This window comes from Oxyura jamaicensis, chromosome 4 (assembly GCF_011077185.1).
Source record: "Oxyura jamaicensis isolate SHBP4307 breed ruddy duck chromosome 4, BPBGC_Ojam_1.0, whole genome shotgun sequence".
Classification (NCBI taxonomy): domain Eukaryota; kingdom Metazoa; phylum Chordata; class Aves; order Anseriformes; family Anatidae; genus Oxyura; species Oxyura jamaicensis.
The window spans coordinates 52,229,097-52,246,524 of record NC_048896.1 but is presented as its reverse complement, the minus strand read 5'-3'; the positions used below and the strand labels follow the sequence as shown (position 1 = coordinate 52,246,524).

Sequence of the window (17,428 nt, the reverse complement as noted above, 5' to 3'; positions counted from 1 at the left end):
TCTCACAATGAATCCATCACTCTCAATGTTACACCTTTCTGCCTCCTCAGCAGGTTCAGGATCTAGAGGAGAAAGAAAATTCCACTCCCAAAAGTACTAACAAGCTACGTTTCATAATTATAGCTTTTTTTCAAATGTGCTCTCATTAATTTAACAGTTGGTTACACTAATATCAAATTGATAAAACTGGAAAAAAATAAAGAAGACTGAGTTTGCCTTAGTGCAACTCCAACATGCTCACATTTACAGTGTTTTGAAGCAGGAACAGAACTTTATTCATCTTATTCTGCATTGTAGAGCTGCCAAGAAGTCAATTTCTGGGCCATTAAAGGAGTACATTAGGTAGAGGTATTTACATGATTTCATCTGCATTGACCAAAACATAAAAGGCTTAAATACTGTTTTCTTCAATATTTCTGACAGAATTTGGTTTTTATATTTACCGCCCTGGTTTCTGAAAACAGATTAAGCAGCTGTACATTGTTCATAGCCCATGTGTTTACCTCTAAAAGGAATCTCTTTTTTTAGTATTTTAGAAATCAAAACTTCACTGAAAAATAGGAGAAACTCTTCATATAAGAGAAACTTAAAAATTGCTTATACAGTTGAGAAATTAAGTATTTAAGACATCTAACATGGGAACTTTCAGATCTTTAGTGTACCTATATATGGCTAGCTACAACACATCATCTGCTGCAGCATATTCTATTTATTAAAAATTTTAAAAGACACAAAGAACAGATTTCAAAACAGGTTAAGAGGAAGAATAATTTCCCTTTGAAACAGATCTGCAGCAAAATGAACACAATTAGCCCTGACTGTAATCTAAAGTAAAACAGGTAACTTCAAAATATTACTTTATCCTAGTATCATAGCTGCAGTTCATTACATAGTAGATGATCCTGTTTTCAGCAATTAAATGCTTCCAGGCAGAACAGAGACTTTTTTTTTCCCACTGTTTAAAAAAGCTCATAACAATGCTTATAACAGTTCAAATCGTTCTATGTTTAAAACACCACAACATTTCTAACTGCACCAGCAAAATTTCCTCCTTCTAAAGCGTTATGGCATGACACTACTCAGCTTTACAAATTAGAGAGGACTATACCCGTCAGCCCTTTAACCAGAAACTATTAAGGCTCCATAAGGACCAGGGAGACTCAAAACACTGCTGAACCAAAGCAGTGAACACATGCCTGATGTCTTGCTGCGTTTCCTGCCTGCAAAGGTATTGTGACTGACTCCAGTCTGAGAACAAGACAAAACCCAAGACCCAAGCTGCAGTCCACTAGAGCCTCAGAGGATGTTCTACAAACACAGGTAGAGTTCAGCCAAGATTACGATAAAACTATCACCTTGGACTACTTCAGTTTTTGCTTCAAACAAGGTAGACTGTATCTTACTCATTGCTCTAAGGGATTTATACTGTTTGGGGGCAGAGGAAATAATTCCCATATATTTACTATTTAAATCTGTGAGAAGCTTTTCTACTACAACTGGTGAACCATTTTGGTGGCCCTGGGGAAAAACTAGCAAAAATGTGTAAAATATTCATTGTTTTCTATGCAGTATTACTAAGCATTTGGATGGCTGTAATGTATATCAGTGCCCAGTGTATTGGGTCATAGTAGTCCAGTTGTTGTATATACAACATGACTCATTCACTCAGTCTCACTTCCTGTGGTATTTCTTGACCACTGTGGTGATAGAAGACACTGCAAAATGAATCTTTCCCCCAGCGCCATACTGAGATATCCTTTCTCCTGCCCTGTTTGACTAGGAAAAGCAGATGACCATCTACTTCCTCAAAAACCAAAAGTTATCTAATATTGCTCCACTTCTGAAGTAACTATCGCTACCCATTTCAGTCTTTTATGATCAAAGCTGTGTGCATAAAGCAGAATTGGTTAAGCAAACTACTAATTTTCCTTCAAACAAGTTTAGCTTCTCAAATAATCTATAGTGATAAATATCAATTCAGTATGTGAAACTTCCCATACTAATGACCTAGAACAAGTCCCCCCAGCTTGTTTAGGTGGTAAGCTGTTATTAAGTTGACAGCTTTGACTAGCACCAAAGATTTAAATTACTGGCTTCAACTGACAAGCTGCCAGTCTGATATGCTAGCAAAGTGCTGGCCTTGAAAGAAAGCTATGCAGTTCCTGGAATAGCTATGGACAAAACACAACAGCCTCAAAAGCCTTCTTAAATATTTCTGGTCTTCTAAAACAGAAGCATCTCTCCTAGGTATTTATTTCATGAAATTCATAGAGATCTATCACAGAAAGAAATGTAAATTGTTTGTACTGGAAACTCATGAAACACCTTAACAATGGCATCACAACATCAGCATCATTTCCCTTGTAACTAGGCTATCCTGCTAGAGCACCATGGTAACTGAGAGTTAAAGGAATGAAAGAACAATCCAACTAAGATCTCACTTTTTCTGATACTTGTCTATTCTTTACATCTAGTTCACAAGTGGAAAGATTCCTTTTAAAAATTTATCATCTTCATTTGCAAGGTCGGTTTAGTCAAGACCTTGGTTTTAAATACAGGACTATTCAGTAGCTATACAAAAATACATGCATAACACCTTCAACGGCATAAATTCCCATCAAAAGCAAATTTTAACAGTTTTTTTTCTTTAGCAGCAGGTTTACTCCTTACACTAATACATTAGAAAAGCTGGTTCCCTTTTCGGTGAAGATATCTTTTCTATATTTAGTAAATGATCTTTTTTACACTTTAAGAGTAGGCATAGAGCTTTTTGTTTTGCTCATGAATAATATATAGGATAAGCAACCTTTCAATACTTAAAGAGGGCTTATACAAAGATGGAGAACAACTTTTTATTTGGGCAGATAATGATAGGACAAGGGGGAATGGTTTTAAACTAAAAGAGGAGAGACTTACATTAGATGTTAGGAGGAAATTCTTCACTCAGAAGGTGGTGAGGCCCTGGCACAGGTTGCCCAGAGAAGCTGTGGATGCCCCATCCCTGGAGGTGTTCAGGGCCAGGCTTGATGGGGCTTTGGGCAACCTGGTCTGGTGGGAGGTGTCCCTGCCCATGGCAAGGGTTGGAACTGGGTGGGCTTTAAGGTCCATTCCAACCCAAGTCAGTCTATGGTTCTAAGGTAAGTTAAATATATATATATATATATATAAAATAAACACCTAGATCTCCTTCCTGAAAAAAAAGTTCATTTCTGCAATCCCTTAAAAAAAAAATCTTTATTATAGTGGTGGATTCCCAGAATCCTTTGTTACAGAACAAAGTATTTCTTGTACTAAACATGGTATAATCAACATAATTTCCCCAAAATTAAGAAAAATATATAATGATTCCGGGTCACACACTTTATTAAAGTAGACTTCATATTAATTGGCTATCTTAAAACTTTCACTCCTACTTAAAAGCATGAAGAAATCAGCATCCTGTGATTAACTACATGAGTATGTATCTTGGAAATATTTAATTTTAGCTCCTTTTAATTTAAAATAACAGCTGGAAGAAGGAAGTAGTGCAATGTACTTAGCCAGCTCTCTGTAGACCAGGCAGTAATCTTTAGAAACCTCAACAGATATATCTAGTCATATTTCCTGTTACTCCTATTTCATATCACTCTGATTTTTATTTGCTTCCATTAACGGATATATTCAGTTTTATTATTCTTGCAGTTTTAAAAGTACTGACCTGCTCTAGTATATGGTTCTTCGAAGTGCATTCATAAGTTAAACTTCAAAATAAATTATTCTCATATCCACTTAGTCCAAATGTAATTGTGACTGTTCAATCTGATACTGCAGTTGAGTACTTCAACCCAGAGTTCTTTCTTGGCATCCTCCCACACAGAGAGAAGGGTATAACTGTCTTGTAGCTATCTATATACAGAATGCACACGACAATAAATGAAGAGTTAACCATGTCCCATATAAACCATTTATTTCAATAGGATAATAGGGGATCACACCCCATCCTCTTTGGCATACAATATTATTTTTTTTTTAAAAAAAAAGAACAAGCCAACATAAGTCTTGTCATTTGTTTGGTCTGCAAAGAACCTACATATTCCAACAAATAAGGTCACTAACCGCAGGATAATTTTAAAAAGAAGGCCAACTTCAATTAATGCTTTTTTTTTGCATTTCAATCCAGCATCTACTCCACAGCCTATTTCCAGTCTTAAGAGGAGCATTATGTTCTTATCCCTAAGGAAAGGTGCAAGTGAGTAGAAGAGAAAGCAGCAGACATTTTAAATAAAGGTATTAGATTAACAGAAAGAGACTCTAGCTTAAGGAAAGAGAACAAAATGGCAACTGAGAAGCTGAAGCAGTATATTTTGGTTAAATATATCATTACATTTTGTAACCTTATCTTTCTGCTGTCTGGTACCAAAGATATATGCTGCTATACAAAACATATTATTATCCTTAACCTTGTCTCATGGCAAAGAACAGGGAACAGGGAACTCTGACATCTTAAGAAGTGCCCGGCTCCTAAACACATTACTTTACACGTATCCAAAGAATAACAGGGCACATTCTCTGAAAATGAAGAGCCAGTTTGAGAGCTTGTATCACAAGGCTTAGAATAAGAGGAATTATCTCCCAGTGGCAGTGATAATCAGAAAAATTCAGCAGCAGTAGGGAGAAATTCTGACCCCTGAGAGTAAGAAAACCAGGAAGTTTAACACCAAATTCAAAGCTCTTTAAATACTGACTGACTTCTGGGTTTCTCAGTCCTTTGAGACAGGGTTTGCTAAAACCAACGGAAGGAAAAATCCATTCAGACCACTATGTGGGCAAAGTGCTCAGTGTTCTCTTCTCAAAGGAAAAAATCTGCTTCCGGGGTGCTAGTGAGGCAACCAATCTAGCGGCATTGCCTCAAAAGAGTGATCTCAGTGTCTAAAGCTCCATCATCCCTGTCTACAACTGAATAAACTTCTACCATTCAGAACTGATTCCAGAAGCAGAAGACAGAAGAACAACACAACAGAGATACAACGGTTCATGATATCCATAATCACCCTGTTTCCACGGCATTGCCATCAAGAAGTCCAGCATCTAACATTTATACCCACCCTGCTGACAGTGCCACCTTCTGAGTCTGCCACATGGCTTTTTTGACCTCTCATAAGGATGCTTCCTCTACTGTGCCACCTGAAACGTAAACTACTGCCAGTGCTACGTGGTCCAGGTAAAGCTAAATACAGGAAAAGCCATTGAAAACAACTCACTGATTCTAGAGGTAGGGGATGAGCAATGGCTAAAACCGAAGTTACAGAATGGGATCAAATCCGAAGTCAGCCAGAGCTTTGAGGCAGAACTTCTCAGACATTTTCCTATGCTGAGCTCTAAAAAAAAACAACAAAACAAAACAACAACAACCACACTAATAAAGACTTTTAAACATGAGTAACATCTGCTTCCTCCAAGATAACTTCTATTGCTTAGCTTGTTTAAGAGGGAAAATTCAGAGCATTATTTAGTATAGAATGGAAATAGAAAGTGTTTCTAGATCACCCCTTGCCTTATTTATCCTTGCAGGTAGTTCTTGGCATGTAGGCTTGTGGAGGGCCAGCTCCCTTGTTATCAAATCCCTTGCAACAAATTCAGAACTTTGATACAGATTGACTATCATTCTCTTGCACTTCTAAATCTTGCCTACCTGCCCTCTCTGCTCCTTGTTGCGGTCTTTAAGTACACTAAAAGCTCCCAGCCCTTTGCTGCTACTCCCTCATCCCTTCTTCCTCCATTTGCATGCAGTCTCCTGAAACATGCTTATTTGCTCCTCAAAAAAGGTGCCATCTTTCCCTCCAGGGTGGTTCTCCTGATCTAAATCTCTTAAGAGAGCACAACTTACAAATTGAGAGTAAAACAGAAGTCTAACACACACAAGAATACAGTAATTCAAGCAAACAATAGGTGACATACTGCAACAAGTCTTGCAAAAAGCTATTAAGAAAGCAAATTAAAATTCTTTTTTAAAAGGCAAGTTTGTTTGCTTTTGGTTAAAATTCTTTGTTAAAAGACAAGAACAGCAAGACCAATAAAAATTAATTTCTTATAAATAACTGTCCAAGTTTGTTTTAACTAAGCAGTGAGATCAGCACTGTCTCCTCCATTATTCCCTTCACCTTTTCCCCACTTCATCAAACATCTCAAACTGAGTATGAAGTGTCACAAACACCTGAATGCCAGCAGCCCAAATAAAGCTAGTAGTAGTGGGGAGAAGTGAGCAGACTCAAACGCTATTTTCTACTTCATGCACTTGCTAATAGATTCACAAAAACCTCTACAGACCTAAATCTTTTTAGACAAATTTGGCTGAACCTGGCAGCAGAACTGCAAAACTAACATTTCTGTATAGAAACAATGGTTGCAATAGCAAAATCTGCACATATAACTAATAAGCTCCAGTGGCACAAGCTTACGTATTCCTTTCAAAATCAAAAATACAGCCATAATGTATTTACGGTGCCAAGGTGGCTGATAGAGAGGAAAACACAAAGAAATAAATTAATTTTACCCTAAGAACCAATTACAGCCTAATTGCACCAAGATAAGTTTCAAGCAAAATACATAAAGCTGAAGAGTTATGCAACATTACCCATGAGACAGCTAACCATGATGAGAACAAAGACCCAGTCTACAATTATCTGTCATCAAACGCTCTTGGACAGTGTTTCCTAAATACCTTTTAATGAAAAAAGTCTTCAAAGAAAAAAATGTTAATAAGAAGAACAAAGAAGCAAGATGTTTGCAAAGTTAAAATGCTACAAAAATGGTAGAGCTATGATTGCTACTGAAGCTCGCTCTTAATAGAGCGCTGTTTTCACATGTATATGTATACTCCACTACCTTGGATTTCCTCAAAAGGAGTCACCTGGAACCAGACTGACTGTCCACATACTAAGAGAAAATTAAATTAAATCCTTAAGGATGCCCAAGCATATATTGTGACTAATAAGAGAAGGAATAGAAATTTGCCTCTCCCCAAAAATCACCCGCAGTTCAAAGTTAAAATAAATTCCCAGCACACAAATAAATACCACTGCAAAAGCCTAATGTGCATTTCAGCAGCAATTTCAGACTGACTTGGGAAAGAGGGGACACTCATCCTTTAGGCTGTCATGTAATGGTCATGCTGTCCTACCATAGCAGAGGTGGCACGGTAACTTCAGTAGCAGAACTATGTGAAAGAAAGGAAACAAGACACTGCAAACACCAGCTCCCCACTATGAAGTAGAAAAAACATCTGTATAAAGCAAAAGGTAAAGCAATAAAAACCAACACAAAAGGAGATAAGTGAAAATACATAGATAACATCAGTGATGCTGATGGATGCAGAAGGATCTGCTGAAATAGGTGACAGCAAGATGTTTTATCAACTCAACGCAGTTCTAACAGGCAAGTTTACATCAGCCAGAGGGACCTGTTAAGGATGAACAGCAAAGCCAACAAGAAGAAAAAAGAAGAGAGCTCAATAGGTAGCACAGTTTCTGAGATGTTAAGGAGACTAAGCCCTACAGGAGTTGTTAGCCTTGACAAAAAGATTAGAACACTCAGAATGAATGTTGCACCTTCTCACAAATAAACAAGACATAGCAAAAAGTAAGAGAAAATCTTACAGGGTACTCCTTCAAAGCTTGAGAGAAGAGCATTGACAAACATGACCAAACACTTCCCAAGAACAGAGGCATCTCCAGAAAAATGGTATTCATAGTTAAGTGTGAAATAATTTTGACCCAAGCAACTGCAGTAACTGAGGAGGTGTAACGCTTCTCAGACCCCAATGAAGGAGACTAGTCCACATATAACCACCCCGGGCTGTGCATGATGCTATGAAAGAGAAGAAAATATAATGAGGAGCACCCCTCACTATAAGCCAGCCCTCAAAGTCACCTAAAGCAGGCCTCCTTAATCTTTCAAAGACTTCTCCTGACCAATACAACAGTACTGAACTGCTTAATAGCTTGAAATTACATAGGTAGGCTCTAATCTACCACGTACGCAGAAATTCAAGGGTTTATGAATTGCAAAGCCCTTCTCAGGGAGCAATCATTTGAAAGTCTGTTTCCCTCCCCCCCAGTTTTTTTTCTAAACTAAGTGCTATTTTCTTTTTAGAGGCTTACAGGGACGAGGACTAACATACTTTGCAAGGTGGGGCTGTGTGAACAACAAAAGGCTTTAACCACTGATGATACAATGCTTGTAGCAAACCCAAATAACATCAGGAATGAAAGGACTGCTACAGATAGGTACCATGAATTTCTAAGGAAGTACTCCTTTTTTTCCACTTGAGCACAATTATTACAGCTTTAGTGAAAGAAATAGCAAACAGTTAAATAAAACCTAGACATAAGTAAATGGTTTTAAACAAATATGCACTCACTTTTTCTTTCAGGCACTGCTACTAATTTATTTTAGAGGAGAGTTGAATGATAAAACAATCTAAGCACATGTGGTTTCAAAGAAGAAATAAAATTTAGATTATACCACCTAAACCAACATGCATAGAAAGAACCCAAGACTGTCTGCTTCCTCTAGAAAAGTGTGTGCAATTAAAAATGTAGTTATTGAAAGGAAAGCTAAGAAACAGGGTTTTTCAAAGCAAAGTAGTACAAGAAGGGAGTAAATTTATACGCATGCCAGCAGGATTGTCAAAAAACAACTGAAGTCACAAGCTGATAAAGCAGCTGCTGCAGTCACCAGATCTAACAGGCATGAGATATCAAAAAATCTAGTTTCAAGCTGTAAAGTTTAAATTCTAATCTCAGTGTTTCTGTTCCAACATGTATAAGATGGTGACAAATCCACCAAAATCCATACCAACCACCCAGTGCCTTTGAATGCAAATGCACCAGGAAAATCCTGTATGCTAATAGCATCTATAATTCATTATGAAGTCTGATAATCACCCAAGCCACCTGTAAAAACACTGGGTATCTCCCACTGCCAATGATGGATGCAATCTCAACACAGGAAGGGGAACTAAAGCATCCTCCACATCCCCAGGCTGGATATTACCACTGCCAGGTCCCTGGGCAGCTATGTCACAGCACAGCACTGCAGGGTGGGGAAGACAACAGCAAGATATGCATGCTCTGAGCTACTGAGCAGTGCTGTAGTCCCATTCCTTAGCTTTGGAGAAGTCAGAGTTTGGACTTCAGGTTGCTAGTAATGCAATACCTGAAGTAGCAAGGACTAACAGCTGCTCTAGCCCCACTTTCTTCCATGGAAAGGTATATCGATTGCATGAATGTCACTCACTGTACAGCTCAGAGAAGATACAGTAGGGTGCAAAGGCTTCCTTCCAACACCACAGAGGGAAAACTGAAGGGGTTTAAATTGAGGATACAAACATCTCAGTAGCAGCAATGAGTGAGCTGCCAAGTGCTTAAGGATGTCTAATGAAACAGGAAAAATTTATATATTCAGATAAAATCATGATATTCTACAGCAGTGTTCAACACAGTCCGTACTCTACTTTTTCTAAGGTCAGATGGAATTTATCTTTTCTTCATTAGAACCAGAGCTTGATGATTACCTGTGCTTCAGAAAACTCTACCTTACAAAAAGATAAAACAGACACTGTTCACACTGTGAAGATAATAAAATTCAAATGCAAGAAAAGGTGTCAAAAATTTAAAAATACTTAAGGCTGTAGGGCTAACATTCATTCAAATCTTATTAACTTAAACCTTGATTAATAAATCCTAGGTTACTTCTTAGTATACCTGCATACAAAGAAACAGGATCAGGTTTTCACTTTAGTCATGAAGTATACAAACACAAAATGTGCATCTTCTGGTGTGATTAGCAACAAAGACTAAGCACAGACAACAAAGGTTTCAGCCTTTAGTTCCCAGATCTATCATTTTATTTCTTAGGCTGGGCTATATTTAACTTTTAGTCAGCCATCTGAAGCATGAGAATAGTTGGATTCACTTTCTGTGAGGCCAGTCTCATCTTTATAAACCTTTATAAAGATTCTCATAATTTTCAAAGAGGATTTATCAGACTGGAAGTGAAACCATGTTTATGGATCCTCAGAAGAATTTCAAATCAACCTATGTGTACATATAACGCATCATATGCAGCCCTGTGTAGCTTAATACTTTCTTTGTAACAGGTTCTCCAAATACACGATTCTAAGTTGATTGCCAAGTCCATCTACCTGGCAAACAAGACATAACAGGTACACTTTGCACACTTCATTAAATTTTGAGGGCTTGTGTATTATCCCAAAGAAAAGCAATCCTTAGAATGATTGAGTATGATGCTATCTGGCCTAGGGGTGAGGGTTCCATCACCACAGGACATGAAAATGAAGCCTGTAGAGCGGCATGGGATGTGCCCTCCAGTCTTACTATTTCTTAATCTACCTTCTCAATTAAAGCTTTACCATGTCAATTTTTTCTGCTTCATGCTGAACAGGAGTACACCTGCATCGCTGTTCTTGCCTGTAGCTGTCTCAGAGGCACATTACGGAAGTGGCATAGTGAAATGGTCGTGACACTAACACTGTTTTTGATGGTCCTCTGAAGGCCTACTTGCAGCAGGAACATAAAATAAATTGTATGACAGTATAGGAGGAAAATATAAAGCAGAAAGATGAAGGAGGTCTAAACAGATTCCACTAGTTTCCCCTCTACTGTGCAGAGCACAGCAAAGTATCATGCCCACACTGATTAGTGACCAAGAAATGTATAACAAGTAGGTAAGTTCCCCCTAGCACCATTCTTTCTGGTCCCACTGCGAAGCAGCAAGTACTAGCATGGTTTTCTATCATAGCCGTATCATGGTCCCACAGTAAGTTTAAATCCCTGTGACATTGAGAACTGTCACTATACTTCCCAGTTTATAACAGTAGTTATTCTCTGCTGCAGACAGAACTACCACTGTATTTTTCAGCTCTGCTAAGACTTAGCTCCTATTTTTTTAATTTCTCATCAAAACAGAGTTGGAAGGCCAAATATTTACCTTCTAAAGAGACTTAGTAGGCAATAACCTGAACGTCTGTTAGGATGTTACTTGATTTTTTCAAATAAATAGAAATTTTCAAAATCTACCTTCTATCTTTCTAAATCCACCAAAATCTATCAAATTCTACTTCTGGTACTAATGCTATATACAAATACACATAGTTACTTCAAGAAAATAAGCCCATTTGTTTGCTGCCAGAACGAATACTGTTCTCTGACATTAATTTGTGTGCGGTAAGTATAATGCGAAAATAAAGGTACAGACTGGATTCTGTATCACATGCTAGCCTGCAAGATCTGGTATTTGTAACATTCACTTTCAACTCTATTTTCAGTAGTACTACAGTAAGAAAAAATCTTTCTTTTTGTAGAAATAAAAGAACCTGGGAGAAACTAACACAGAATCACTACTTTTCAATTAACCTAACTGTCCGGCATTCACATCTCAGGTGCAGTTGCCTTCTGTGCCAAAGCCCACGTGTATCGGTGCGTTCTCACAAAGGCCATACCAAGCCTCATTTGTAAGCACTGTGACAGAGAAAAGCAAGCCAAAAAAGCCCCAACCTGGACAAATAGAAATGTACATAAAAATGAAACCCTACATAAATACTCATTTTTGTTCTTTCAAGAACAGATTTTCTACTTGACTGAAGACAAGCATTAGACAATTTAACAGGATTTCTGTGCATTCACAGAATGTTAAGTAGCTGTAAAACAAAAATTTGAACCCTTTTAAATTCTGTGATTATGAACTCCCTAAACTTGGCCTATCCCCAAATGAAATTAACTCATCTTCCATGTTTCAAGTCTAACTGGGATTCAAGTCTAAATCAAATGATTGCATAAGATTCCCATTCTCTCTGGAAAGTTTTCAAGATTTCCATATAGTTAGATCTGAAACCCTGAATTGGCACTGAGACCAGAGTCAAGTCCAAAATTTATCAGCATCTAACCTCTACTTTCTTAGGTTTCAATATCTTTGCAAATACAGAATGAATATACCAACTCACTTCTCTCTTTAAGGATCCCACAGCACATACCAAGCCCCTAGAAATCCACCTGTAAGTTAACTCTCAATTTTATAATATTATTTAAGGCTATAATATGGTAAAGAAAAGCTTCCCACAGATAAAAAAATACATCTGCAACTGGAATTCAAACCTCCACTCTAACAAATATACTCAGGGAAGCACTTTTGCATAAAATAATTTGACCCCATTATAATCTCTCCATGTTTTTTGCATGAGGCAACGTAAAGTCTATTCACTACTTACTTTTGCTGTGTAGTGTTATACTTTTTTTAAAACTATTACATTAAACGTGTTAGATTTCCAGAGAATTCTACAGAAGCACTGTCATAGCCATCACTAACAATGAAGTTATAATTAAGCTGTGACTACAAAAATGTATTATGCTGTCCCTAACAAATTCTCATTGCCAAGCACTAGCTATCTATTCTGACTTATAGCTCACAATGCTTCAGACAGATTCCTTTTTTTTTTTTTTTTTAATTATGTTGCACCGGAAATAGGACCAGTTGACACTTTCCTAAATCAGAGAGTTTCTACTAAGGAAACCAAGCAACCCTGTAGTGAGACATTCCAAATGGCAAATGACAGCTACATAAACACACATATGGCAAAGTAACATCAAATGGCCACTTGGAAATAAATCTAAGATGTTCTTCTCTCACAGGATTTTAAGTACCTCTCATATCTAAGGAATTTCCTGTGTGGCATACTAACCAAATACACCCACTCTGGCCTCAGAGAAATACCGTGATTCATTTAATATGTCGAAAAGACAGTCCTTATTTTTTTCCTTTGCAGGGGATATCAAGTATCTGCAGTGATAACCAGGGAGTCAGTAGAATAAAAAGAAACAGTACTAAGGATCCCAAATTATCAAACAGACAGAAAATGGACAAATGTGTAAAAGCAGTTCTATAGTCAAATATTAGAAAGAAGAGAATATTAGAAATACACCCAAAGTTGGCTGACATAAATTCTGATAAAAGTTAAGTTGAAACATAACTTACTGGTAAAGTTCCTGGTAAAGAAGCATCAAAGAAAGATACCAAAGAGTTAGGAGGTGCTGCAAACTGGACTTGGGAACCAGAGAAAAGTTTTGAGTTGGAGCTGATCTGTGCATGAATTTCCAGACCCACAACTGGTACCCATGGAGCAAGACTGAAAAGGAAAGAGAAGTGAAATATAGTTAAAGTATAGATTATGTTATCTACACATAACTATCTATGATTCTATGTTAAAAAACATAACCATCTAAAAATACAAGAATTAAAACCTCTTCATTTAGTTATTTGTCAAAAACTAAATTGCAATTGTAAAAATTTGCAAACGGTATTGCAAATCCATCTACAGTGTGACGGCAAAGGTTGTGCTGCAATACTGGAGACAAGGCACTAACTCAATACGTAAGGACAGGACTGTATGGCACAGTGTCTTGACTATGTGCTGGAGAGAATGCTGTAAGAAAGAAAATGTAATGGTCTGAAACTTTTAGCTTTCCCTTAGATGAGAAATCTTACAGAAATTAATGAGGCAAACTTGCATGCTGAATGAACCCTAATTTGGTACCCCATGAAAATCACAAAATCATCATAAATATCAATTACTTCTCACGTAGTTTGATAAATCTCCAACAGACAGGTGGCATAATAAATTATGTATTCTTTGTCAGACAGTCCCTTGCATGCTGGGAAAGGTGGCTCTCCAGAGCAGTGTTAGTAGCATATTAGCATAAACATTACTAATGTGGTAATAGAGAAATCACAATTTCAACTAGAGAGCTACTGCTCTCTGAACATACTCCATAGAACAAAGCTTCTCTCTATCATGTGAAAAGTAATTGCAATTCTCACATCCATAACCTTTATATGGACAAGGGAAAAGGGTCACCTTTACAGTATGAATTGCTTGACAGTTTCTGTAAGTAATTATCTGGCCTTGTGCAAATGAAGTGGCACAAATAATATTTCAGTGATGAAATCACATTTCTGTGGCAAGAGACTTCAGCAATATAAGTACCCAGATAGCTATAGCAGATAAGTGAGCTATGGAAAAACATTAAACAAATATATCAAGTATAGTGTTCCTTCCAAAGGTGAACATAATCCACTGCCAAGATTTTAGTTCTCTGTCTGCACTCCAACAGCCGAGGACATCCCTACAAACACAAAATTAGAGATGCAGATACCACTTATATTGCTGCTTTAGGAAGAGTATTGTCCTAGAAGATTAAGGTTCAGATCTTTAAAGCATCCAATACATTTTTTCTTTACTGAATCATTTTCTTCGGTGTTTTCCTCTACGCATAGAAAATATCTCATTTGGGGGAAAAAGATTTTTTTTTTTTTCCCCAGGACAATTTATCTCACTGTTTCCTGTTTCTTTGGATATGTATCCCCCATCATATCATGACTCCCTCAGCGTGTTGGCTCACATTCAGATAAAAAGATCCGTACATCAAACAGTCCTGAAGTCCTACTCGCGATGCTGCCGAGAAACCTTGAGTTTCTTCCCATGTTTGCTCAAGGTTTACATTTATCTATGCCTCCAAAGAATCAGTCCAAAGCAGCACATTTCTGCTGGCAGCTACATAATTTCATTTAGGTGATCAGTCGTGCAGAGAAGCCTGAATTTTGACAGAGAACATGAAAGCTTGTATATGCCACAACTTTCAGTCGCAGCAGAAGGAAAAACGTTCGGTCCCAGGCAGCACTGTCAAAATTTCACGTTTCTGCACCAGAAACGAGAGCTTCCTTGGGTCCCGATGGAAACGTGTGCAGCTTTTGTTGCTTGAACCCCTGCCACATGAACGCCAGGCTCTCTATTTGCTTGTGTGCTAGCCAGATCAGAGACACACGTGTCTCTGTGACAGCCTGTGTTTTTTAAGCTCGATCAGTACGTGCTGTCAGCTAGGAAGCGGCTGTAGCTGCCTCACAACCCTGACAGGAGGGTATTTAGGCGGGCCGCCCTGAGGGCCCCGCCGCCCGCCCCCTGAGCCCGGCCCCACGCCGTCCCGGCACCGTACCCGCTTTTCCCCGCCGGCACCGCCCCACCTCCGGCGTTACGGGTGACGACCCGCGGGGGGCGGCAGGTGGAGACGGGGACGGCGACAAGGACGAGGGCAGGGATGGGGACGAGGACGGGTCCCCCTAAGCCGCGCCACCACGCCCGGCGCCAACCCCCACCACAGCCCAGCGCCGCCGCCGCCATTTTGCCTCGCCAAAAGCTTGGAGGCTTCCCCGCAGCGCCCCCTGGGAAATGTAGTCCGGCGAGCGCGGTGGCAGCGCGGAGAGGCGGGCGGGGGGACTACAACTCCCGGCAGGCCCCGCGCCTCGGCTCCGCCTGAGGGGGCGGTAATGGCGGGCGGCGGCCTCGGCGAGGCGAGGCGCTGAGCACCTCAGAGTAGGGGTGTGACGAAGGCCTCGCCACAGCGCAGCTGTGGACCGGGAGCCCCACGTTCCGCATCCCTACCCTGACACACTGATTAAAAAAAAAAATAAAACCAGATGCTTTATAGTCGGTATTTCCCAAATCATGGGCATCAAACATCACCTGCCTTTGCCTACCTTGTTTTCTGTCACTAATACGATACCCTTCAACTGCAGTCCTGGACCTCAGCTGCGTATGTAGAGCAGTGAGGTCCAGTCGATGGAGGGCTCAAGAATGTTGTTGCTGTACAAGTACACGGTGACAAGGACCACTGTCCAGAGAATAGGCAAGTTGCTGTTTATGCAGCTACATCAAACAGACAATAGATTTAACAACCTTCTGTCCTAAACCACAGGCCTGTGGAGCTTAAATGGGAATGTACATTAGCTGTTGCTTATGTCATCTTTGCTTTATGTCAGATACTGCTAATAGAAGCTAATCGGGCACAAATGTATGAGTAAGACTGATTCCTTCCAGCAGAGGACAGTGGTGCACATAAGCACTTGACAGTATCTTACTGCCTTTATGCCCTTTACTCTCAAATGTGAGGTGTTGAAGGGTTTAAAATAATGTAGAAGATAATTCATTCAACTAAGAATGCTCTAAAACATTTGTTCCATAGTACCAAATCTCTAATATGTTTATATTTAAAATGAGTCAGATTATCAGCTCTTCTCTAAGAAGAATCAGTTGAGAGAAACCATCAGCAGACACAGATCTACAGTTATTTGCACCATCTAGTTTAGGGATAGCTGTTTGTTGTTTTCCTTTCCTTGAAGAAAGTTCCTTCTGTTGTACCCAAAGCATGACCAAGACAAAATTCCTTTGCAGTAAAGAAGAACTGGCCATAGGTGGTCTTGGACGTTTGTGAAGAATGGTGTGTCCTGTTTCCTCCTCTCCTCTCATGGAGTTCCCTGCATGTGACATACCCTAATATAACGCCTGTACAGCAGTCTTTAAGCCAATGGAATGGGTAAGATTTATTGATAATTTTGATATGAGGAAAACCCTGTTGTTTTTTCTACATGGCCAAAGCCTATGCAAGGTAAAGTGAAAACTATTTAATCTTGAAACTTTAGTGTATTATTGTTATTTCTGTAACAGATTCATTCATTTACTAATTTTTGTCCATGAGCACCGTATTTAATTATTATTTGATACTTTGAAGGGATTGGCAGATTGTTTCAACCCAGCTATGAGGATGGGTTCTGAGTTTGAAATGTTTTTACTGGTGTACTAATGGTAAGTTTGGGATTATTTTACTTTCTTTTAAGCCTGTTTTCATAAGTTTTCATAATAATCATTTAACGTATTTTCATAATAATAATATAGAATTTTTCATAAATAATCACTAAGAAGTTAAAAACTTATGAATATTAAAATATTGTTACTTAAAGGCTTATTCTGCCTTGGTTGCACAGGCTTCTGCCCTTTGTGCATATTATTTAAAAAGCAATAGAAGGTACAGAGGGGTTGAAATCTCCTTTCTACATCCAAAACTATTCCCTTGAAACTTTTAGCTATATGGGTGTTGACTTACATAGAGAGGAAGATTGGAAAGTGTCATTGTTTATGATTTAAATTGCCTCCATGCTATTTTAATACCCTTTCTAGAAAAAATCCCATTTAAAAACCCTCTTTCTTTGAGGCCTCATGCCAGTGACCAAGAAGATAATAAATGAAAGTTCACACATCCATATACAGGAAGCTGATCAATCACAGACAAATAGGGAATAATTGACTTTCCCAGCAGCTTACTCAGAGCTAGGAAAGGCTACAGATTTGTTCCTTATGTACCCTGCACAGCAGCCTCTACTTTGCAGTGTGTTTATAGATCATGCTGTGGCTTGGAATAGGAAAATGTCTTCAGCACTGCATAAAGATTTGTATGATGATAGTTCAGTACTGACTAAGTAGACTTTAGAGAGGGTACATACAGGGGACACTTTGCTCTGACTCTGATTTTCTTACTACTTTAGG

The 17,428-nt window shown here is 38.7% G+C and overlaps 1 protein-coding gene across 1 annotated transcript in view; it reads right to left on the bottom strand.

Annotated features, from left to right (window-relative positions):
- The window catches only part of GATB (glutamyl-tRNA amidotransferase subunit B), a 43,808-nt gene extending 28,541 nt beyond the window's left edge, over positions 1-15,267 (bottom strand). The window contains exons 1-2 of the mRNA XM_035324579.1: positions 15,045-15,267; positions 13,030-13,180 (exon numbers count right to left, since the gene is read on the bottom strand). Coding sequence (XP_035180470.1) covers positions 13,030-13,180; positions 15,045-15,229 — 336 coding nt within the window. The 5' untranslated portion in view covers positions 15,230-15,267. The remainder of the gene's footprint in view (positions 1-13,029; positions 13,181-15,044) is intronic.
- Between the last annotated feature and the right edge of the window lie 2,161 nt (positions 15,268-17,428).